Consider the following 21,102-nt stretch of genomic DNA (forward strand, 5'->3'; position numbering starts at 1 on the left):
TCGATTTGTTAAATAGATAACAACCGATGAGTTCTAGATTTATTTTATTTTTCTGATTTCGACCAAATAGGTTTTGATACAACAACATTTTGTATGATCAAAGTGAAATATAGGAATTACTCACCCTAAGCAGTGGTAAAAAATCGTATAGCAGAACCTGTCTACACATACGAATGTTTACACAGTGTAGCGTAAACGGACAGTAAATCTGTCGTGTGTGTTTATATACACGTTGTTTTACATGTAGCAGCAATACCACACACCATGTGTTTCTACGTTATAACATAGAAACTTGACGTTTGCTTAATTAAACACTGAAAGTATTTTCTGTTTCAAAACGTTTGTCAAGCCGAAGTAAGTAAGCTAGCGAGTGATGTTCTCCGATCAAAGGTCCCTATGAAAAAAACCACAGGGACCTGGGAATTTGAAACAGCTATATTTGGACCTAAACTAAGGTGTTAAGAGTGATTTTACATGTTTTAGAGGTTTAGATCGACTTTCGGTAAAAGTGCCACCCTCAATTCTTAAATAACGACCGAAAGTCAATCTAAACCCGTTAAACATGTGATATTACTCTGTGCACTTTACTCTAGGTCCGAATACAGCTGTAACAAATTATCAGGTCCATTTAAGCAATACTTTATACTTTCCCAAATTGTACAACTCATGAGAGCGAAAGTGAGCGTAACAGCAGAACGACAGACAAGGCAATTTGATATATATGTCTTAATAGAGGTTATAAGCGGGGGGAAATACAATGTTTTGATAAATCATGTGTCATCAAAAACATGGAGACCTCTGGTTTCGATCGTAACTCTTACCATAAAAATCTGCTTCGATTGTGGTAATTCCTGTGATAAAATATACCAGTACCTAATCTATTATATGCCAATATGTCTTTTACAAACGAGCATGCCGACCATCCACGCAGAGAGTTAAAGACTTATTTTTTTGAAACTTCCAGAGTAAAACAGGTGTATGGAGTTGAGATACGTTGAAGAGGTTAGAACATTTTGAATTGATATACTTGTATGTACGGTACCATATTATCATCTTATAACATTTATGTATAAGACTGGTACTGTGAACTGATATGTTGATGTGAAATATAACTTAAATTTTGAATTGATCTTGCTAGTTATATTTTCCGCCTGAGACTGCGTCATGAGATTATTTTTTTCCTGGAATCAACTGTTTAATTCTTCCACATGTAAAACATGTTTAGATTAAAATTAGCATATGCACTTGATAGCCAGTTTGTTTGTTTGTATATTCAATATAGTCTAAGCGTGCAGTAAACTTTGAGCTCGTTGACAAGTTTTATCTTTGTCATATCTTGTTTACAAAGTTACACAGCAATGTGCTATTAAAATATGTTCATAGAAAATGATTGAAAACAGTTTAAATATGTTTATTGATATAAAATATATATATATATATATATTATATAATGAAAAATTCTTAACAACGAGTCTTCAGTACTTTCATCACTTCTAGGAGATTCTTCAGAAGAGATGAAACTACTGAAGACTCGTTGTTAAGCATTTTTCTTTATATAATATTTATTCGTCCGTAATGATCATTTTTCTGATTTATGATATATATATATATATATATAGCTTTAATTTGATGATTGATTTACTGTTTAAAATTTATAAAGAATACTTCTGTACGTCCTTAGTTAATGTACAAAAAATCATGTTTACTCATTCGTTATTTTTCATGATATTTTCACTCGTATTTTTATTCACATCTGTTCTTTTATGTTACGTATTCATTCATTTAAACTCAATAAACTATTTAATTAAGTGAGCTCATATTTCTCGTCTTCTTTTCTTTTTTAGCACTTTCCCGATAATTATTCTCATACACAAAGTAACAACATCAATTAAACACCAAAACAATACCGCAAAACTGAGAAACAGTCGTTTTTTACTCATTGAATCTCTTTTTCATATTTTGGATTACTAACAAAGCAAATTCATTTCACACAAACAGCAATTCAACATTCACATTCCGAATAGATTCATATCAAGACGTCAGTTTTAACGTTTAGTCCGTCAGACAGCAACTGACGAGTTGTTGTTTATATCGTCAGACAGTAAAGTCCGAGGGCTTCCAAGTGTGGTTCGTAGAAATCTAAATGAACATAGATACTTAGATTGTATATGCTAGTTTTGGTATATCTAGTTTCTCTAAACGCTCCTTATAGGATAAGTCTTTTTGGCCAGGGACCTATTTTATAACTCCATGTTGAACATTTCCTATTGTTTCAATGTGTTTACCGTAATGAGGACGCTAGATCTGATTCTCATATTCAATGTGTGGTCTAACTAAACAAATAGCAACCTATATAGCTAAAAGTCTCTATTGATTCATATATTTCATTGTTCTTCGTGGAAATCCCATCATTGTTATCATGATCTTTATTACTAATTACAATGCATTCATCATTAACACTGCCATAGCCATGTGTTAGCTTGGAAAAGTCTGCCAAATTATGGACTCATGAACTATGACGTCAATCTCTTGTGAACTATCCAGGACGTCACTTTTAACACCATGTGATCGTTGCCAGGCAGAGGCACCCCGCATTTCATACTTTATTTCTGTTTTGAATTGTAAACAATTGTTCGGAACGACGGCTTATCTAATAAGCTGAAACTAGTAAACTGCAATAAATTTGCCAAGTAACTTCAGGTGGATGTTGTCCAGTCATCTTATTACTTAATTCGTATACGATACATGTATATGATATATCTTATATAATATATGAGATCTCCAAATATAAATAAAATGAGATATCTTACATAACATCTCATTTAATTTCTATACAAGATATCTAAAATTATATATCAGATATCTCATATAGTATAGAACACACTCACATGAATAACAAAAGACGGGTGCCAATTATGGCCTTCTAGTGGCTATCGCTGAAAAGTTTTTATTGTTTGCGTTAATCTACCTTGTACATGACACCAAATTAAGGTCAGCTTGGAGACCTCCTCCGATATATTAGGGGGTAAAGTAGGGAAGTAAAATCATAATCATGGAATTCAAATTATCGAAAAACTAGTATATTGTTGATAAGTAGTGACATTATTATATATCGGTTGCAATAACAATTAATAATAATAATAATAATATATAACATTTATATAGCGCGCGCCCTATATAATTTGTAAAACTACTCTAAAGCGCTTTACAACATATGGATAATAGTAATGGTTATAATTGTGGAAAAAACACCGAAAAAAACCCACCAAAGGCTTACAATCACTTTTATACATTTTATACATCCGCATTAATTGTGTCTACCAGTGTTTCATCAAGTCCAAAACAGCCTATCAATGCAATGATATTTAATTAAATTCAGATATGCATACAAAAACATCAGATTCTTCTATAGCATTAGTTGATATTGAATGCATATTCAACCCCTTACACTCACCTGACGTATATATTTGGCTGGATGTCCATACTTAAACCATTCGAGTTCATTTTAGTCGTAACAACTGTGACGTAACCCTGTTTTTTCAGGTTGATAACGTGTCAAGATTGTATCAATTTTCGTTTTAAATTTGCCGTAAATTAGCCCTTTTAAAGAACAATAAAAGCGCTGGTCACGAATCGTTCTGTATATATTGAAACATCTCAGATGTATATAAAAATATGAAAAACCCCAAATGAAATCCCATAGAATGGTTGCCGTGTAGAAAATGTTCGGACTCCAACCCTTCTTCAGTCTTAAAGGGGAATAAATGCCTAATTAGTTATTGTTCCAAGAAAAACGAAACATCATCGATATGACTGGATGATCAGTCTGTAAACATGTGACGTCACCGTAATGCTAATATTTACTATGTCACGGTAGTGTAACTGTTATTATTATTTGTACGCTAATGAGCGATATCGTTGATTGCTTCCAAGGTTTCAAGATTTATTTTACACTTACGCCACACGTATATGTGCGTTACAAGAGGTCAAATATTACATAGTACATGTACACATTGATGAACATAGTAAACACATTGTACGACATATGATACATTACGTATAATAACAACCTATCTAAATAATTATTGTATATAACCTTAATTTCGATATTTAGTAGCTTCATTACTTTTTGTATAAATCTACTTACTTTAGTACCGACTTCCGTGTTTAAAACATATTGAGAACATCCCTTTCATTTTCATATAAGCTGGGTTGACAAAATAATAATTTGTTATATATTGTTGTCTTAAAGCTACAACAGATACTTTCGTACATAGGTATACATAGTGATATTCGTTCCCAACACAATTATGACGTACAGGACAATGCAGTATAAACCTACACGTGTATTGATGACAAATATTACACTAATCCCTCACCTCCGTGTACGTTACTCGGTCGATGCTTTACTTACTACGTGGAATTTATAACAGACGGGCAGTAAGGTTTATGTCCGTATGTCATTATATCTATATAAAATCATGTAATCAATGATTCGACCTTGTACATTCTTATACGTGATTATTAAACCATCATTCCAGAATCAGACAGAATATTCCTGGAAGTTGCGTTGACTTGTAAATGATTTAAAGTCTGCTAAGCGTATTGATTTTTAATCGCTGTATTAAACAGCCATAGCATTATATAGCGACACGAAAATATACCATAAATGATACAACGGAGTCAAAGTTTTAACAATGCGACGTACTATTAAATGACGTCAAAAGACAGGTAGACAGTCACGTAATATTACTTAGGACTGCGATAGATAAATCACTACAATTGTTGTATTCCAAATATTGTTGTCGTTAGATCTATTATAGTAAGACCTTATTTCTAATCTGTTAAACATACTAGGGCTAATTTCTCGCCTCTTAGACATGTTAACTATTACGTTAAATTTTTCCGATCTCTTGAATACAAGACTTTTTATTAATAAATTTGTGAGCAATTAATTACCTTTTTCTTTTTCCTAATTTCATTACTTCTCATTGCAATATCTATACATTTTTTTCTATTTTGTTTCAAAATAACGTATTGGTATTTTAGCTTGGCGAATGAAGCAGATTGTTAAATTTGCAGAAATTCATTATATCATGAAAAAAGAACATCCTGAAATTAGAACCTACAAATTAAATATTTCAACCTTGTGTAGCAGTTACCTTAATAATCCTAGTAGACGATATCGCCAACGAATGTCTCAATGATAAACCCTTAATAATTCTATTAGACAAAATCGCCAACTATAGTCTTAATGGAAGAACCTTAATAATCCTAGTAGACGATATCGCCAACTAAAAGTCTTAATGGTAAATCCTTAATAATCCTAGAAGACGATATCGCCAACTAAAGTCTTAATGGTAAATCATTAATAATCCTAGTAGATGATATCGCCAACGAAGGTCTTAATGGTAAATCCTTAATAATTCAAGTAGACAAAATGGCCAACTATAGTCTTAATGGAAGAACCTTGATAATCCTAGTAGACGATATCGCCAACAAGTCTTAAAGGTAAACCCTTAATAATCCTTATAGACGATATCGCCAACTAAAGTTTTAATGGTAAATCCTTGATAATTCTAGTAGACGATATCGCCAACTAAAGTCTTAATGGTAAATCCTTAAAAATCCTAGTAGACGACATCGCCAACTAAAGTCTTAATGGTAAATCATTAAAAATCCTAGTAGACGACATCGCCAACTAAAGTCTTAATGGTAAATCCTTGATAATCCTAGTAGACGATATTGCCAACTAAAGTCTTAATGGTAAATCCGTTACTATTAAAACGTTCATTGGCGTAAACGTCAGTATACCATTCTCGAACGCGTCCAAAGTTATTTACGAGTGAAAACTGAAGCTTGGAACGCACTCAAGTGTTACAATAAATTTAGATATTTTTTCTCACAGTGCCTTGAAAGCCTTATGGAACATTATTTTGGGAAACAGCGTAGAAAAGAACATTTGAAATACTTTAAAAATGGCATCAGTTATATCAATAGGCAGTAACATAATGGGAAAATAGCGTTAGGAATGAACCAATGTTTGTAAAAAATTACTACATTCGCGGCCGTACAGGGACCTGAGAGTTGTTACAGCTATATTTTGACCTAAAATTAGATTTTCAGAGTAATTTTACACGTTTTTATTGATGTAAACCTTTCAAAAACGTGTACAATTACGCTGATTAGCTCATTTTAGGTCTAAATAGTCGGGCTCAATTGTAGTACAATGCAAGGGAAGTAACTCGAACTGAAAAAAATATATTACCAATTGAACAGGCAACACACACCATAGAAAGGTCACTACCGGCTTTGCTTGGTGTATTTAAAATGATGAAAACATATTCTTTTGATAACATTCTGTATCCCAGTAAAATTGATTTTCATTACACTAATTTGAAATCTACTTCTTCGAAAAAATAAAGCACATGCCATTTTGATGTTTAAGGCTTCTTTTCGATCGTTGCGTCATTTTTCAAGCATATCAAATCAATAAAGCAGGATTTTGGCAAATGAATTTATAAATATGAATGTTCTTTCAATATTTGAATATGAATCGAAGGAATGGTTTGGTAATTTATTATGTCATATCGACATAATATTAATGTAATGAATGAGAATGAAAGAATGAATGATTTGGTGATTGAGAGAAAGTATGAAAAAGAAAGAGAATGAAGGGTAAGAGGCCTCCTGCATTAGATTACATTATGTAAGATATATAAAAAAAAGATCGTAGGCTTATCAACATCTGGGATAACCCTTTTTTGTTTGTTCTGTTGTCAAATATCTGCTAAATTACCTAGTTCCGACTTCTGCTTTTCATGTGTTTAAGATTTTTCTTGTGCCTTTTAAGTAAATCCATTTAGTATCAGGGAAATCGCGCGGCAGCTTAACGGTAAAATATACATGCTTACATGTTCGATGAAGCTACTTGTTAATATTCAAGGAATCATACAAGCGATAGATCAGATTTTATACTAGAATCAAATAGCTTACTGCTACCTTCGACTTCGTCATGACGTATTCAAATTTTAGACGATTTCCGCCAGAATTTGAGATCAACTACAGATTCGTCTACATCAGATGCCTATCTCAATCTTTACTTGTAACATGACCAACGGAAAATGCTTATTACTGAAGAGTATAGTTAAAGCGATGATTTCAATTTTGCGATCTTGATCTTTCCCTTTTTCGATAGTAACATCCCTTAACCCACTTGTTTAATGTCACGGTTGATTCGATTTGGGTTTGCTGGAAATATCATATTTTCTGTGAAAGATGTCGAATGTGGACAGATTAATTCACAACACATTGTTCTGGGAGACACAGTTTGATTGAGGATATGGGCAAGTTTTATGTTCGCCATCATGATCCCATCGGGGAATATCAAACTTTTTGATTTTACCAAAAAAGGCGCCTTTTTTGTTCCCCACCCCTATTCTTACTTTGGGACTTTGCTTTACTAGGATTAGGCCTTCGAAGGCGGGTGTGGTCAATAAAGTAAGAGACGATTACCTTTCCGGAACTCCTCGTCTTTTTCTCCTTGTACCTTTTTAAGGATCTGCGGGTAAATCTTATTTTGTTTATATGTTTCGTTTAGTTTGATGTGAGTTTGGTTTATGCTTTAGTTCACTATTCTTTTGTTGGGTTTTTTAGGTATAAATTAGTTAATGGCAATTTGCCTTCCGTTGTGGTGGTACTTCAGTATCTCAGTTAATCTCCGTTTTATACCCCAACCTATTAATCATGTCAACAAGTGCAGTTGACACTTTCGAAAAAACCTAGCGCACATTATGAAAAAAATATTAAGTTTACATATATAAGTGTGAATCAGGTGTTGAAGTCTCATGTGTATACTACATGTAGTAAATAACACTTTATTTTTAGTGACAACAATCAAAGTTTCCTAATTCTTACACCTATCTTTACAAACTCACGGTAATGTACATTGTAAATCTTACTGAAAGCATGTGACGTCACACAGTCAAAATTCCTTTCAAACTTAAAGCGATGATTATCGACTTGTTTGGATGAGCAGGTGAAATAATGTAAAGAAATTAACTCACTCAAAAATACACTAAAATGTATTAGATACATATTGTGTGTACACACCAACAAAAAGGGTTTAAAAATGCAAATAACAACTACGTTGGTGACCGCAAGATGTGACCGCGACAATAGTCTGACGTTCTGCTACCTCAGGAAATAAGCCACGGTGGCTCAAGTGCTATACCGTTACACACATCCCATGTATATGTGTAGAGGAAAACAAACATGGATCTCGGCTCGCTCCTCGACTTAAACACTGTGCTAGTGGCCATTGTTGTGATACTGTTGATCTGCTTGGTCAGTCGGTCACTGCAATGGCCGGCCAACATCCCGCCTGGTCCACCTGGCTATCCTTTATTGGGAAACCTACTTCTGCTACGACAGGGAAACATACTGGATACATTCCGAAATCTTCGAAAACAACATGGCGACGTGTTTAGTGTAAAAGTTGGACCAAGTCTTACCGTTGTTTTCAATGGGATTGATATATTGAAAGAAGCTTTTATCAAGCGCGCGGACGAATTCTCTGGCAGGCCATACAGATATATCTCAGAGAAGGTGTTCGAAGGAAAAGGTAATTTTAAAGTTGTTAAAACGTCACAAAACATACATACGTTTGTAACCGGGTTGGGTCCTGGAATGATGACAAAGTCAACCGGGTCGGGTTAGAATGTTAATTGTCTCTCCAATATGATGATCACAGTATAGTATAGACATCACACACAAACAGGTACCAGCTAGTATGGATGCTGTACAAAGATATAGATGGTTTTGACCATGCAACACCAAATTACACACCTATACGTTACATATTTACATACATATATCTCTTTACTAGTATCACCATGTGTACCCTTTATAATATCTATAATAAGTCACAGCTATAAAAATCATATAAAATCCACATAAACATTATACAGTTGTGTGACCGCACAACGCACCAAACATACTGTGCGCACACCGTGCATACATCGTTCACACACCGTCCACACATCGTCCACACATGGTGCGCAAAACTGGGCGATTTAACAATCGTTCGCCCCGTTGTGCGCTTCTCTCCGCATATCTATTTGGTACAATTTGTTGATCAATATTACGGAATGAAAAAATACGGAAGGCTCGTATGCAATAATGTACACTCTATATATTACTGTAATTCTCTCATCACTATAATTAAAAGTATGCACAATTTTACAATGCATGTAACACAATACACAATGACCGTTAAACTGTCAAGAATGGGTTTAGCTCCTCGGTAACAGAACAGGTAAATAACAATTTGATAAGTAACCGAAGTTTTACCTGGCCTGTACACGTTTAGGATTTTTTTGATTTTTTTTAATAAGTTCATAAGTTTATTGGCCTTTAGCCTTTCGGTTTATCAGCATAAACATTACAACACATTTTACAAAATTGAGTTAGTGATATTTAAGCGTTGAACTGTTTTTGTATGATATTTATGATCTATTTGAATGACACAGCTTTGCAAGCAAACAACATAATGTGCGCTAGCGCATTATGATTTGTTTGCTTGCAAAGCTGTGTCACTTAAATAGATCATAAATACCATACAAAAACAGTTCAATACTTATATTTACGTTTTCTCTGCCTCTTATGTTCTTTTTTAACTTATAATTTATAATTAAAATTAAAAATGCCCGCCTTATCGACAGTCCACACAATTTCGTTCAATAGTTTGAACAGCGTATTGGCTCGTGCTGATATGTAAACAAAGTAGTACTTTGACATTTTAACAAACACTTCAAATTTATTCCACAATTTAGTATCAATACAATTGCGTATGATATGTCTATAGGGTGATTCCAGTTTTTCAATAGAAATCTGAGTTGAAAGTTAGATTTGAAATTGTTTCGATTTACCCCCGGAACAAATTTCGCGAATAGATAAATACAGTGAACACCGTGAATGGGACCTTGACCTCCACGAGGGAGTTATTTTTGGAAGTTAATTCGAACTTTTCTCTTTGCTCATTTCGTGAAGAATCCAGGCGTGAATGTATTTGTTGATTGTATGGGAACCCGACAACAGTCGGTAGATTCTATAACAGCATCGTTATTCGACATGTCGTCTGAAACCGTGGATCCGAGACGCGTGAAACTGATAGCGTTTGAAGTGAGTGATCTTGCGACAAAGCACAGGTTCGTTACAAATGTCTGAAATGAATAATATAGTTTCCGTTTCCATGGAAACGAGATCGGGGACACATATTTTATTTTATTTTAATTTAATGGAAATATTTAAATCAATGAGTTCTCAATTTTTCTTGAAATCGTTGGACCTTGAAACAGGACATTTTCATCGTTTTGTTGCCATGGCAACGTCTCTATTTTGGCTATGAAATGTTAAAAGCTTGTGTTTTCGTGATTTTTCTTAACTTTTCAAGCAAATTTTAAAGAAAATGTCTAGATCATAATCATTTTTACAATTTCTTTAAAAATAGAAAAATAAAATACATTTTGATAAGAAAACCAAAAATCAAAACTTTGAGCTGTTCCTTCAAAAAAACGGGACGGGCGATTTTCTTAAAAATGCCATGAAAGGATAGAGGTTCCCCCAATGAACAAATACAGACACATTACTACATTATTGTAATGAAAAAAATCCACGGAGAGCGCAAACCTTACCTTAAAATAATTATCACATTAGCAAACGTATATGTAATAACATCCCGGTGGTTTAACATAGCGGGCATCATGGCATACCACTCTGGTTTATTTCAAATGCGTACAAACGTATCACTCAGGGTCCCATATTTCTCCATCCTCGATATCCGAGGGACAGGAGTTTAAGCTCACTAACGCTCTCTGCACCCCTGGAATATGTCCTAACAAAATTGAAGGCTCAGTGTGTACCACCTTGTCGGTGAGACAAGATGACTAGTTCGATCCTTCGATGTACATCAAAAGAATATCGCGGTCGCGTAGCAGTAAAACTTACGGCTTTGAAGTGGGAAGTTGCTCCTTTGTAATCTTAAAATAAAAGGTATCAGCCGAGTGATTGGTGAGGTCTTTTTACCTGAGACAAATCTAATAGCTAGACACGTGTCTTCAGGTTTTCTATGACATATTCCAGGGCATCCTCGACATCCAGGGGGTTACGCTCACGTTCGCTATCTGCACCCCTGGAATATGTCATAGCGAAATTGAAGGCACAATGAAAATCAATCATTAAGTGTATTAACGATGACGCAACAGAAGGATAGTTCTTGACCCATAGCACTGATTTTATGAATATAACGTATTTTGTACATGTACCATATTTTTACACCGCATTTCCCCAACTCTTTTCTAACTTCCCCTGTAATTCATTCACATCACTTTCACTAAACTATAGTTGATAATGTTGGTTACGATGAAATGTAACAGATTTATATAAGTGTATTAACACTTGTTTCTGTCTCTAATTCATTTATGTTTAATCATATTTGTAGTATGTATTACATGTGTTATGTGAATAAAAAAAAGGTTAAACTAAATACACAAGGTGGTGCACACTGAGCCTTCGATTTTTCTATGACATATTCCAGGGATGTAGAGTGCGAAAGTGAGTGTAACCCCTGGATATCGATGATGGCATGTCTCATGATTTATTCTCGTTAATGTTATTTTCGTTATTACACAGCTTGGTCATAACGTAATCCATCAAATTTAAAACACACACATGTACATTCAATAATTACCTCATCCTCGATATCCAGGGATTACGCCCACTTTCGCTCTCTACACCCCTGGAATATAAAAGTGAAGGCTCAATGTGCAGCACCTTGTGGATGAGACAAGAAGACTAGTTCGATGACTTGATGTACATCAAAACAATTTCGCGGTCGCGTAACAGAAACACTTACGGCTTTGAAGTGGGGAGTTGCTGCTTTGTAATATCGAAAGGACAGGTATCAGCTGAGTGATCGGTCAGGTTCTTTTACCTGAGACAAATATAATAGCTAGACACGTGTCTTCAAGTTTGCTATGACATATTCCAGGGCGTCCTCGACATCCAGGGGGTTACGCTCACGTTCGCTATCTGCACCCCTGGAATATGTCATAGCGAAATTGAAGGCACAAAGAAAGCTCTTTGATTGGTCTCTGGTAACAAAATCCTGACCAATCGCTAAGCTAATACCAGTCCTTTGAAGATTACAAAGGGGCAACACCCGACTTCAAAGTCAGTTAATGTTTACCGTTACGCGACCGCAACATTCTTTTGATGTACATCAAATGATCAAACTAGTCTTCTTGTCTCATCTACAAGTTGGTGCACACTGAGCCATCGATTTTTCTATGACATATTCCAGGGGTGTAGAGAGCGTTAGTGAGTGTAACCCCTGGATATCGATGAGGGCATTTCTCATGGATTTATTCTCGTTAATGTTATTTTCGTTATTACATAGCTTGGTAATAATGAAATCCATCAAACTAAAAACACACATGTACATTCAATATTTACCTCATCCTCGATATCCAGGGGTTACGCTCACTTCGCTCTCTACACTCCTGGTATATGTCATAGTAAAGTTGAAAGCTCAATGTGCAGCGCCTTGTGGACGAGACGAGAAGACTAGTTCGATCCTTTCATGTAAATCAAAAGAATCTTCTGGTCACGTAACGGTAAACATTGACAGGCTTTGAAGCCGGGCGTCTCTCCTTTGTAATCCTTAAAGGACAGGTATCAGCCTAGCGATTTATCTTCTTCTTTTTTTTACCTGAGACCAATCACACAGCTATCTTCGTGCCTTTATTTTTGCTATGACATACTCCAGGGGTGCAGAGAGCAAAAGTGAGCGTAACCCCGGGATATCGAGGATGTAATTACCTCATAAATGGTATGATCTGATGTCGAAGGCAGCTCGAGTTTGATGTAAGTTCGTATACGCACAGTTAATGTGATAGGTTCGCTCAAGTTGGGGTGCACTTGTTATTAAATCTTTAATAAATTTAATATACTCGTATATACTTGTAGGCTGGTTTGTTTACTTTTTTGGTCAGTTCAATGATATTTATTTACATTTGCTCTGCATCCTTCCGTTGCAATGCATTAAAAAGGACCAGTGCTGCTGTGAGACTATAACAACATTTGTTATTGTAACGCCATCAAACTCTATTGTGACGTCATCAATTTCGTTGTTGTCAAGACTTAATTCCTGTTCAAAGAACTTTTCGAAATAACTAAATAAAGCGTAACTACTCTATCAAAATGTAAATATAAATAATTATTATTTTAGCAATTATTGTTATGGTCCTTAATACACATCTCTATTGCTGGCAAACTTATATTAATGTGTGCTATAGGATCATAAAATCATTATGGAACACACCAATAAAAAGAATTCGACTTCTTAAGTCGAAGATATGAGCCATTGACTTGTCCGGATACAAGAATGTATTTTACTACTGTATATATCGAAAAATTTTCGCCCAGTCAAACTTTCGCCCTTCCCCTGTGCTATCAATTTTTGCCCAGTGTTAATTTCGCCCTTTACATTATTTTGTTTATTATGATGTTTACTTATATTCGCTGTGATGATAAATTCGTCCTCGTTACGGAGGGCGAAAAAGGCAGTAATTAAACCGCAGCGAAATTACCAGGTTTTTGTCGTTTCAGAAAACAATTAAAATCCATATGCTCAATAAGTGTACACAATACGTCGTGTAAAATTAACTATCGCGTAAAGCTGACATAATGACGTAACTTTTCACATTCCCTTGTGTTGGTCATTAACGATTTAGAGATATATGAACAAGTATAAACTATAAAATCATAACAGACGAAGATACATAATAGTTGACAATCCAGGTATGCCAATATATTCGCGCTTTGACTAATATCCGCGAATTCTAAACACCAGCGAAATTATCGAAAATGTTTACCACTTTTACGGACCTTATCACAACATGTTGAAAATACTTATAACCCAACGCTGTTATGCAAGCTTAAATGAACTCAAATCAGGTTATCGCCGGACAAGTGGGCAGTCCATGTAAAAACAACACTTACATGTTAAGGGCCACAACATATTTATGAATGTGATTAATCGATAATAGTTTACTCCTACAAAGGTACATACACATTTGAGTTTCTTTCGTGTGAAGTCACTGGCGGATGACGACGCTCGGGACCAGTGTTTTCAAACGGTTTACCTGTATTTCGAGGTTTAACCCTTCAATGATGAGACTCAAATACTTTGCAAGACACAATTGATACGGGTGCACAGCGAAATTTAACCCCCGCGGATATGCACTGACTAGGAAACCGCGAAATATTGTCGCCGCGAATTAAAAGCGTAATACAGTATAAACTTTTCTCCCGTCTTCAATTTTCGCAGAATTTTTGTATTCGTCGTTTTACTGTTTATGTTCGCGAATGAAAAGTCTAATGACTATGGCCCTTAGTGCTATTGTAAGAATGGATTAACTTGCTTGAAATTATTGTAATTGAAGGCACCCTATTTTCAAGTTACTATGAAATAAGATATTTTCGGGGGAACAAAATTTCGTAGTTTCCCAGCAAAACACCATTTTGGCACATGAATTCGTGGATCACGAGTACCCACTCAAACGGAGAATTACTTTATATAAAACTTGAAATAAATTGGTGGATCTATAAATTCGTGCATGAAGATGATCCACGAAATCACGGAAAAGAAAAAATCAAACGAAAACTAATTATTTCACAGCATCTGAAAAGGAATTTCGATAGTTTTTACAAAAATCTGGAGGATGAGTTATATGCAAGTAGGCTTAAATCATTATAATTTTAAGACATACTATTCTCAATATCTGAAACGTAATTTGTGTAGTCTTTACAAAAATCTGAAGGATGAATCATATATATGTTGGTCGATTAGAATTTTTTATTTGGAGGTAAACTATCCTCTATTCTCAATATATCTTAACGTGAAATCAAACCTTAGTAGACACATCTTATTTTATAAAATATTTTTAATTTGGATTCAAAGGAATTTCAAAAGAAAAAACAATCGACTAGAATTGTTACGAATTAGACCTGAATGGAATTACGGTGGTCTATTGAAATCTACTTCCGCATGCTTGAACAACAAGGATGTTGACCTAATAATTGTTCATGTGACAATCTAATTAAAATCTATCTTCGTATTGCTCCAGTCTACTGAGTCGAAATGACGCGTGAACGGGAGCGATGGGAAGATACAATTTTAATTAGATTGGAGTTGTGATTACTTATAATTCATTTATTCTGTCTCAAACTCTGTCTTGTTTCTCTGAAAACTGGATATTTGTATTTGCTTTCACAAATTAATATCTATTCATAACGAATAAACTCGTCGTTGTTTATTCAACTTTAGGTATTGGGTCATCGTCTGGCGAACACTGGAAACTCACCAGGAAATTTTCCTCGAAAACTCTTCGGGAGTTTGGATTTGGAGGCAGGTCATTGGAATCAAGAGTAAAAGAAGAAACAGCATCTTACTTAGATAGCATTGAGCAACACAACGGGTGCCCGTTTGACATCAAGCCGTTGACAGTCTTGGCTGTGTCTAATGTCACATGCAGTATTGCATTTGGAAATAGATTTGAATACACTGACGCAAGGTTTAAGCGATTGACGTCCCTTTTTGCTGATAACTTTCGGCTAACAGTGGAGAGCGGAGCTGTAAGAAACCTACCTGGTGCCAGGTACCTTCCTGGGGACATGTTCAATATCAAAAAGTTGATTAGCAATTATAACGATATCAAGGAATGTATCGATGAACAAATTAATGAACACAGGACAAAGTTTGACGAAGATAATCAACGAGATTTCATTGATGCTTTCCTTACCGAACAAAACAAACGAGGCAAGGATGAACAGATTTTTGAAGGTACGCAGGAAATATTTATGTACCTATTTGTTTTATTCATTCATAACGATTATGTATCAGTTTGTCGCTTAAATGACATAAATTAGTATTTACATGAGAAAAGTAAATATACGGATTGTAACTTTAAACTTATTGGACCACATATCACCGCCTGTGAAGTTATTTATATATCATCACACTGTATTTTCAAGGTTGGTCGTGAGAACAATTTTCTCATCGAGAGCACGTGGATAAAATCGAAAGGCCACTTAAAGCGGGCTCGAGATTTTATCTACGCGGCGACGTTTTATCTATGTACGACAAACCCTGAAAATACAGTGTGGTAATGAAAATTATAACTTATCATCATCTGTTGTCTGAAAATGTCTATGTATGTGTCTTTACTATTGTGTTTTATAATTGAATTATTCATGTAATAAAAAAAATATGGACTTTATTTATTTAACAACAATTATGAAACAAGTTATTTCAACTTATATTAATCACTCTTGTTGGCCCGGATGTTAGCGCGCGGGGGGTCTTATTGTGGGAGAAAACCGAAGTACCCGCAGAAAACCCACTTGGTCTGGCAGGTGACCCCATATCTCTTCACGTCCGATTGGGGAATCGAATCCCGGCCGCATTGGTGAAAGGCATGTGCGCTATCCACCGCACCATCCGACCACCCTATATTCATATAATATAACGACTAACTATCAGTGATCACAAGGAGGCAACCTTGTTTGCAGTATAAATAGTATCCCCGTACATGAATTCGAGATTTTCTATATACTGTAAAAGTATGTGTGGTTGTGACTCCTTAACCTGATTGCGACGAGGAACTGTTCGGCTTAGCAATAGTTCTTAAAGTTTGCTTATCTGTTATCTGTTTAATCTATAAATGATTACTGCATGTGGATATTTTCACGATAATTAACTTAAAATCAAAAACCGCGAACATTGCCACACCGCGAAATTTTCACTTTAAACCCACCCTACTAATTTATGCACAAACAATCATAACCATTTGCACCCAGCACTAAAAGTCTATTTGTTTTATTTACACAGATATAAACTTGTCAGCTATCATCATAAATCTGTTCCTTGGCGGAACTGTCACATTATCTGGCATATTTGTGTGGGCAATACTGTACCTTCTTCACAACAAAAACATCCAGGACAAACTTCGAAAGGAGATAGAGTCAGTGGTCGGGACGTCCAGGCTTCCGTCACTCGCCGACAAACCCGCCTTGCCTTACAACGAGGCGTTTATGACAGAAGTACATCGAATGGCCAACTTCGCACCATTTTCTGTGCCTCATGGTGCCACGAAGGACATCCAGTTCCGTGGAATGACTATACCAAGTGGGTCGATGATCCTGGTTTCCCTTGACTCCGTAATGAACGATCCCAACATCTTTGAAAATCCTGACACATTTAATCCCGATAGATATCTAGGACAGGACGGACAACTCAATGGCAAAGAGAGAAATGTCATATCCTTCTCGCTAGGTAAGAACTAATGTGTTAATCGATGGTTTGATAGTTAATGGGAAATATATCAATTTCTACTTAAGTTGGACTCAATGCAACTACCAAATGTTACCTGTTTCATTTTCCGATGAAACTGACCTGATTAACACTGGCTGTGCGTATGAATACATATTTTCATACGTTATGTATTTCAAGAAGGGAGATAACTATTAACATTTTTAAACATAGAAGATACCACTTGTCTGATTTTTTTGGATTTTTTTATGAAAATACACAAGAAATTGTTCGAGCAACCAAAGATGATCAATCAGCAAAATAGTATCAACTGTTACTAGCGGTAGTCACAATCCATGTACTGCCTTAAGAAATTCTCCCTTAGCAGTTATTTAAGTTTCTTTCAAGACCAACTGAATTCTTATAGCTTATAACTATCAAACGTCCACTCCTCACACCTTTACTAGTGTGATACGTTTCATTTAGTGTATAGGGTTTAGCGTCATATTAGCAGGTAAGATTATTAAAGAACGGGCCTTCTTGTGTGTAACAGTATGTGTGTGCTGGAGGATATGTGTTGGTGTATTTGCATCCTTGCATCCTTGCGATAGCGCGGTACTGATGCCGATTTATAGTGTTACCTCACTGAAATATCGTGTCGAGGGCACCAGGCACAGTATTCTAACCCGAGGGCACCAGGCACCAGGCACAGCATTCTACCCGATCAAAATATACTTAAATCCTTACGTATATACAAGCACTAGAATAGTTCGGGATGAAACTGAATATATATTAAACAAAGTGATGTTCAAGCTTAGCAAAATTCTGTAAAATTTGCAAATACTTATATAGACATTGATATGTTATAGTGGGAGATCTCGTGTTGGAGAAAACATCTCTATTGCCTTTAACAGTATTTGAATAAGAATCAATTCATACAAACTACCACTTCATTTAGTTCTTTTGTTAGAAAGGTTTGGCAGTTTATGCTGAAATAACAAATTATAATTCCTACAAGGATTTACTCTATTTACTAACAACTGATAGATATATTTGAATTACAATATTCTTAATTTCAATGTGCATTAAATGTACTTAAATATAAAATCACTTTGTGACGACAGGGCCACGAACCTGTCTCGGAGAATCCTTGGCAAGGCTGAAACTATTCACACTGATGACATCATTGCTGCAGAGATTTGAGATCCTCCCTGAGGTACCGGACCAACTTCCCTCACTCGAGTCTATCCCAGGGCTGACACGGGCGCCGAAAGATTTCAAATGTCGGATTGTTAAGATTTAATGATAAATGTTTGACTCAATGAACCGATTTGGTTTTGGTAAAGTGTAAACTGAATGTTTCAATTTTAGCAATAGAATATATTGTCAAATAAAATACTGTCAAAACGTATCTGTTGCAAAACGTTAAGTAAGGGAGATACGCATATTTTAAAATAGAATGCATTTAGAGATCTCAATTCTATTGCTGGATCAGTTGGTGACCTGTTTGACATACGTTTGGATTATGGTCTATTAAAAGCTGCTGATTTCAAGGACAAAATCCCCCCAACCTTGAACGCAATATTCAAACCTTTTGCAACAGAATACGCCGTTCCTTTGTCAAGAGTTTGCACTCCAAGAGAAAAGTGGAGGACAATCATATTCTCATACAAATGTTCAAAAGGTGTCTATCAACAAGGTTTGCGTTTAAAGGGTTCTTTGCCAAGGAAATCACAAAAGACTCTGAGCTATATACAAATAAAGTCTACTTGCGTTCTCCGAAAACAAATATGTGATGTGACAGTATCTTTGTCGTAAATGAGATTACCATTTAATTCAAATGATGCAGTGATCGTAGGAAACTCTATGGAATTCGAATTATAAATTAAAACAAAAGAGTCCTTATATACTATGAAGGAAACCTATAGTAATTGTTGATTTGAAGAACATGTTTTCCATTAAGAGAAGGCTACGTAAAACGGTTTAAAGCCGTATGTCCTCAGATCACAGGAAAGTAAGGTATATCACCAAATTGACCTACCAGCAATTAATGATATTCCCTGATGAAACACCAGGAACTTCCTGTGTTCAATTGACACATATTTTTTTCTCAAGATTTTAACTTCCATCAAATTAAGGTGGGAATAGTTATCTCAGTTAATTTATCTCACGAACAAGCCTGCGGTAAATATAATCTTCCTCGTATTGATAAAAAGGCTGTACCACACATGTTTATTCGTCTGACGTCCAATATTGCACGAATGCATTGCATGTGTGGATATATTTCACAACGGCTTCAGCCCTAGTGCAATATATATCAATTTGCTAAATGAACGAGTGTAATCGGTGACGTTATATGTGGTATTGCCTACATAATATACTTACAATTAATTTATATGCTTTCATTATATCTTTTGTAAATCGTTACTCATAATAACCCTGTAATAATATTCAAATTGTTTCCACCATAAATTGAACTAGACGACAATGGCTTACAAAACGACGTCATGAATGGCTTAATGACGTCACGTCATATAGAATTAAAATGACGCTAAATCATTCGGAACTCATTATTGTAAACACTCATCGATTTGTTCAATAGATAAGAACCGATGAGTTCTAGATTTATTTTATTTTTCTGATTTCGACCAAATAGGTTTTGATACAACAACACTTTGTATGATCAAAGTGAAATATAGGAATTTGTAGTGCTACCATCACGATAGTAAGATTCGTGTATGTAATAAATCATTGTATCACCCTAAGCAGTGGTAAATAATCGTATAGCAGAACCTTTCTACACATACGAATGTTTACACAGTGTAGCGTACACGGACAGTATATCTGTCGTGTGTGTTTATATATACGTTGTTTTACATGTAGCAGCAATACCACACAACATGTCTTTCTACGTTATCACACAGAAACTTGACGTTTGCTTAATTAAACACTGAAAGTAAATTCTGTTTCAAAACGTTTGTCTAGCCGAAGTAAGTAAGCTAGCGAGTGATGTTCTCCGATCAAAGGTCCCTATGAAAAAAACTGAAATCGTTTTCAGAGGGCAAAACCACAGGGACCTGAGAATTTGAAACAGCTATATTTGGATCTAAACTAAGGTGTTAAAGGGACATCACGTGAAAAGGCGTTTTTTTTTTAATGAATGTATATATTGTATGCACTTCCACTTATGTTCCCTCGCTATCCCCATATTCAAAGTCCGTTCCAAATGTCCAGTTTGACCACTTGAATTGTTCGGGAAAGCCCTGCTTAAAATAGCGCCGATATCAGTCACCTGACTAGGCAGTAACCACAAGTGGTGCGAGCGAGATGAAACGGTTTCCAAAGGGGCCCCCAGAGAGGGCACTTACCGCACTATGAAATCAAGTTATATGATTTTTAAGTCCGTATTCAAACTTATTGAACAGCAATTATTCATCATTAGAAGTCAATTACTCACTTGCCGATGTTCAGAATTTTAATTTATTTAGCTTTAAACATAAATTTGTTGCCAATAAAATTAAACAAGGGAAGGGGCACAAGTTTTTACAATTTATCACAGCCTTCTCCAGTCATACATTTACAATTAAATGTCAACAATGATAATAGGCATAAGCATAAAGTAGATATATTTGAATATATATTGAATTTAGTACCGAAATGTGGCCGTTACAGATTGTACGGGGCTAAACACCTTCCCTACACTAAGGGACAAACCTTTCTGATTTTTTTTT

The 21,102-nt window shown here is 35.3% G+C and overlaps 1 protein-coding gene across 1 annotated transcript; it reads left to right on the forward strand.

Annotated features, from left to right (window-relative positions):
* The first annotated feature begins 8,246 nt into the window (after positions 1-8,246).
* Positions 8,247-18,696, forward strand: LOC110454872 (cytochrome P450 2B2-like). Its single transcript, XM_021504624.1, has 4 exons — positions 8,247-8,623; positions 15,389-15,904; positions 16,952-17,395; positions 18,496-18,696. Exons 1-4 carry the CDS (start codon positions 8,275-8,277, stop codon positions 18,672-18,674), a joined length of 1,488 nt encoding a protein of 495 aa, XP_021360299.1. The 5' UTR covers positions 8,247-8,274; the 3' UTR covers positions 18,675-18,696.
* Positions 18,697-21,102: the final 2,406 nt, after the last annotated feature.

The sequence above is a fragment of the Mizuhopecten yessoensis genome, unplaced genomic scaffold (genome assembly GCF_002113885.1).
Source record: "Mizuhopecten yessoensis strain PY_sf001 unplaced genomic scaffold, ASM211388v2 scaffold8071, whole genome shotgun sequence".
In the NCBI taxonomy this organism is placed as follows: Eukaryota; Metazoa; Mollusca; class Bivalvia; order Pectinida; family Pectinidae; genus Mizuhopecten; species Mizuhopecten yessoensis.

What these genes read in the sequence shown, in the direction of transcription:
- LOC110454872 (XM_021504624.1), top strand. Translation starts at nt 8,275, where the DNA reads ATGGATCTCGGCTCGCTCCTCGACTTAAACACTGTGCTAGTGGCCATT. An exon ending in GAAGGTGTTCGAAGGAAAAG is followed by an intron (nt 8,624 to 15,388) that starts GTAATTTTAAAG and finishes ATTCAACTTTAG; the next exon opens with GTATTGGGTCATCGTCTGGC. An exon ending in TGTCATATCCTTCTCGCTAG is followed by an intron (nt 17,396 to 18,495) that starts GTAAGAACTAAT and finishes TTGTGACGACAG; the next exon opens with GGCCACGAACCTGTCTCGGA.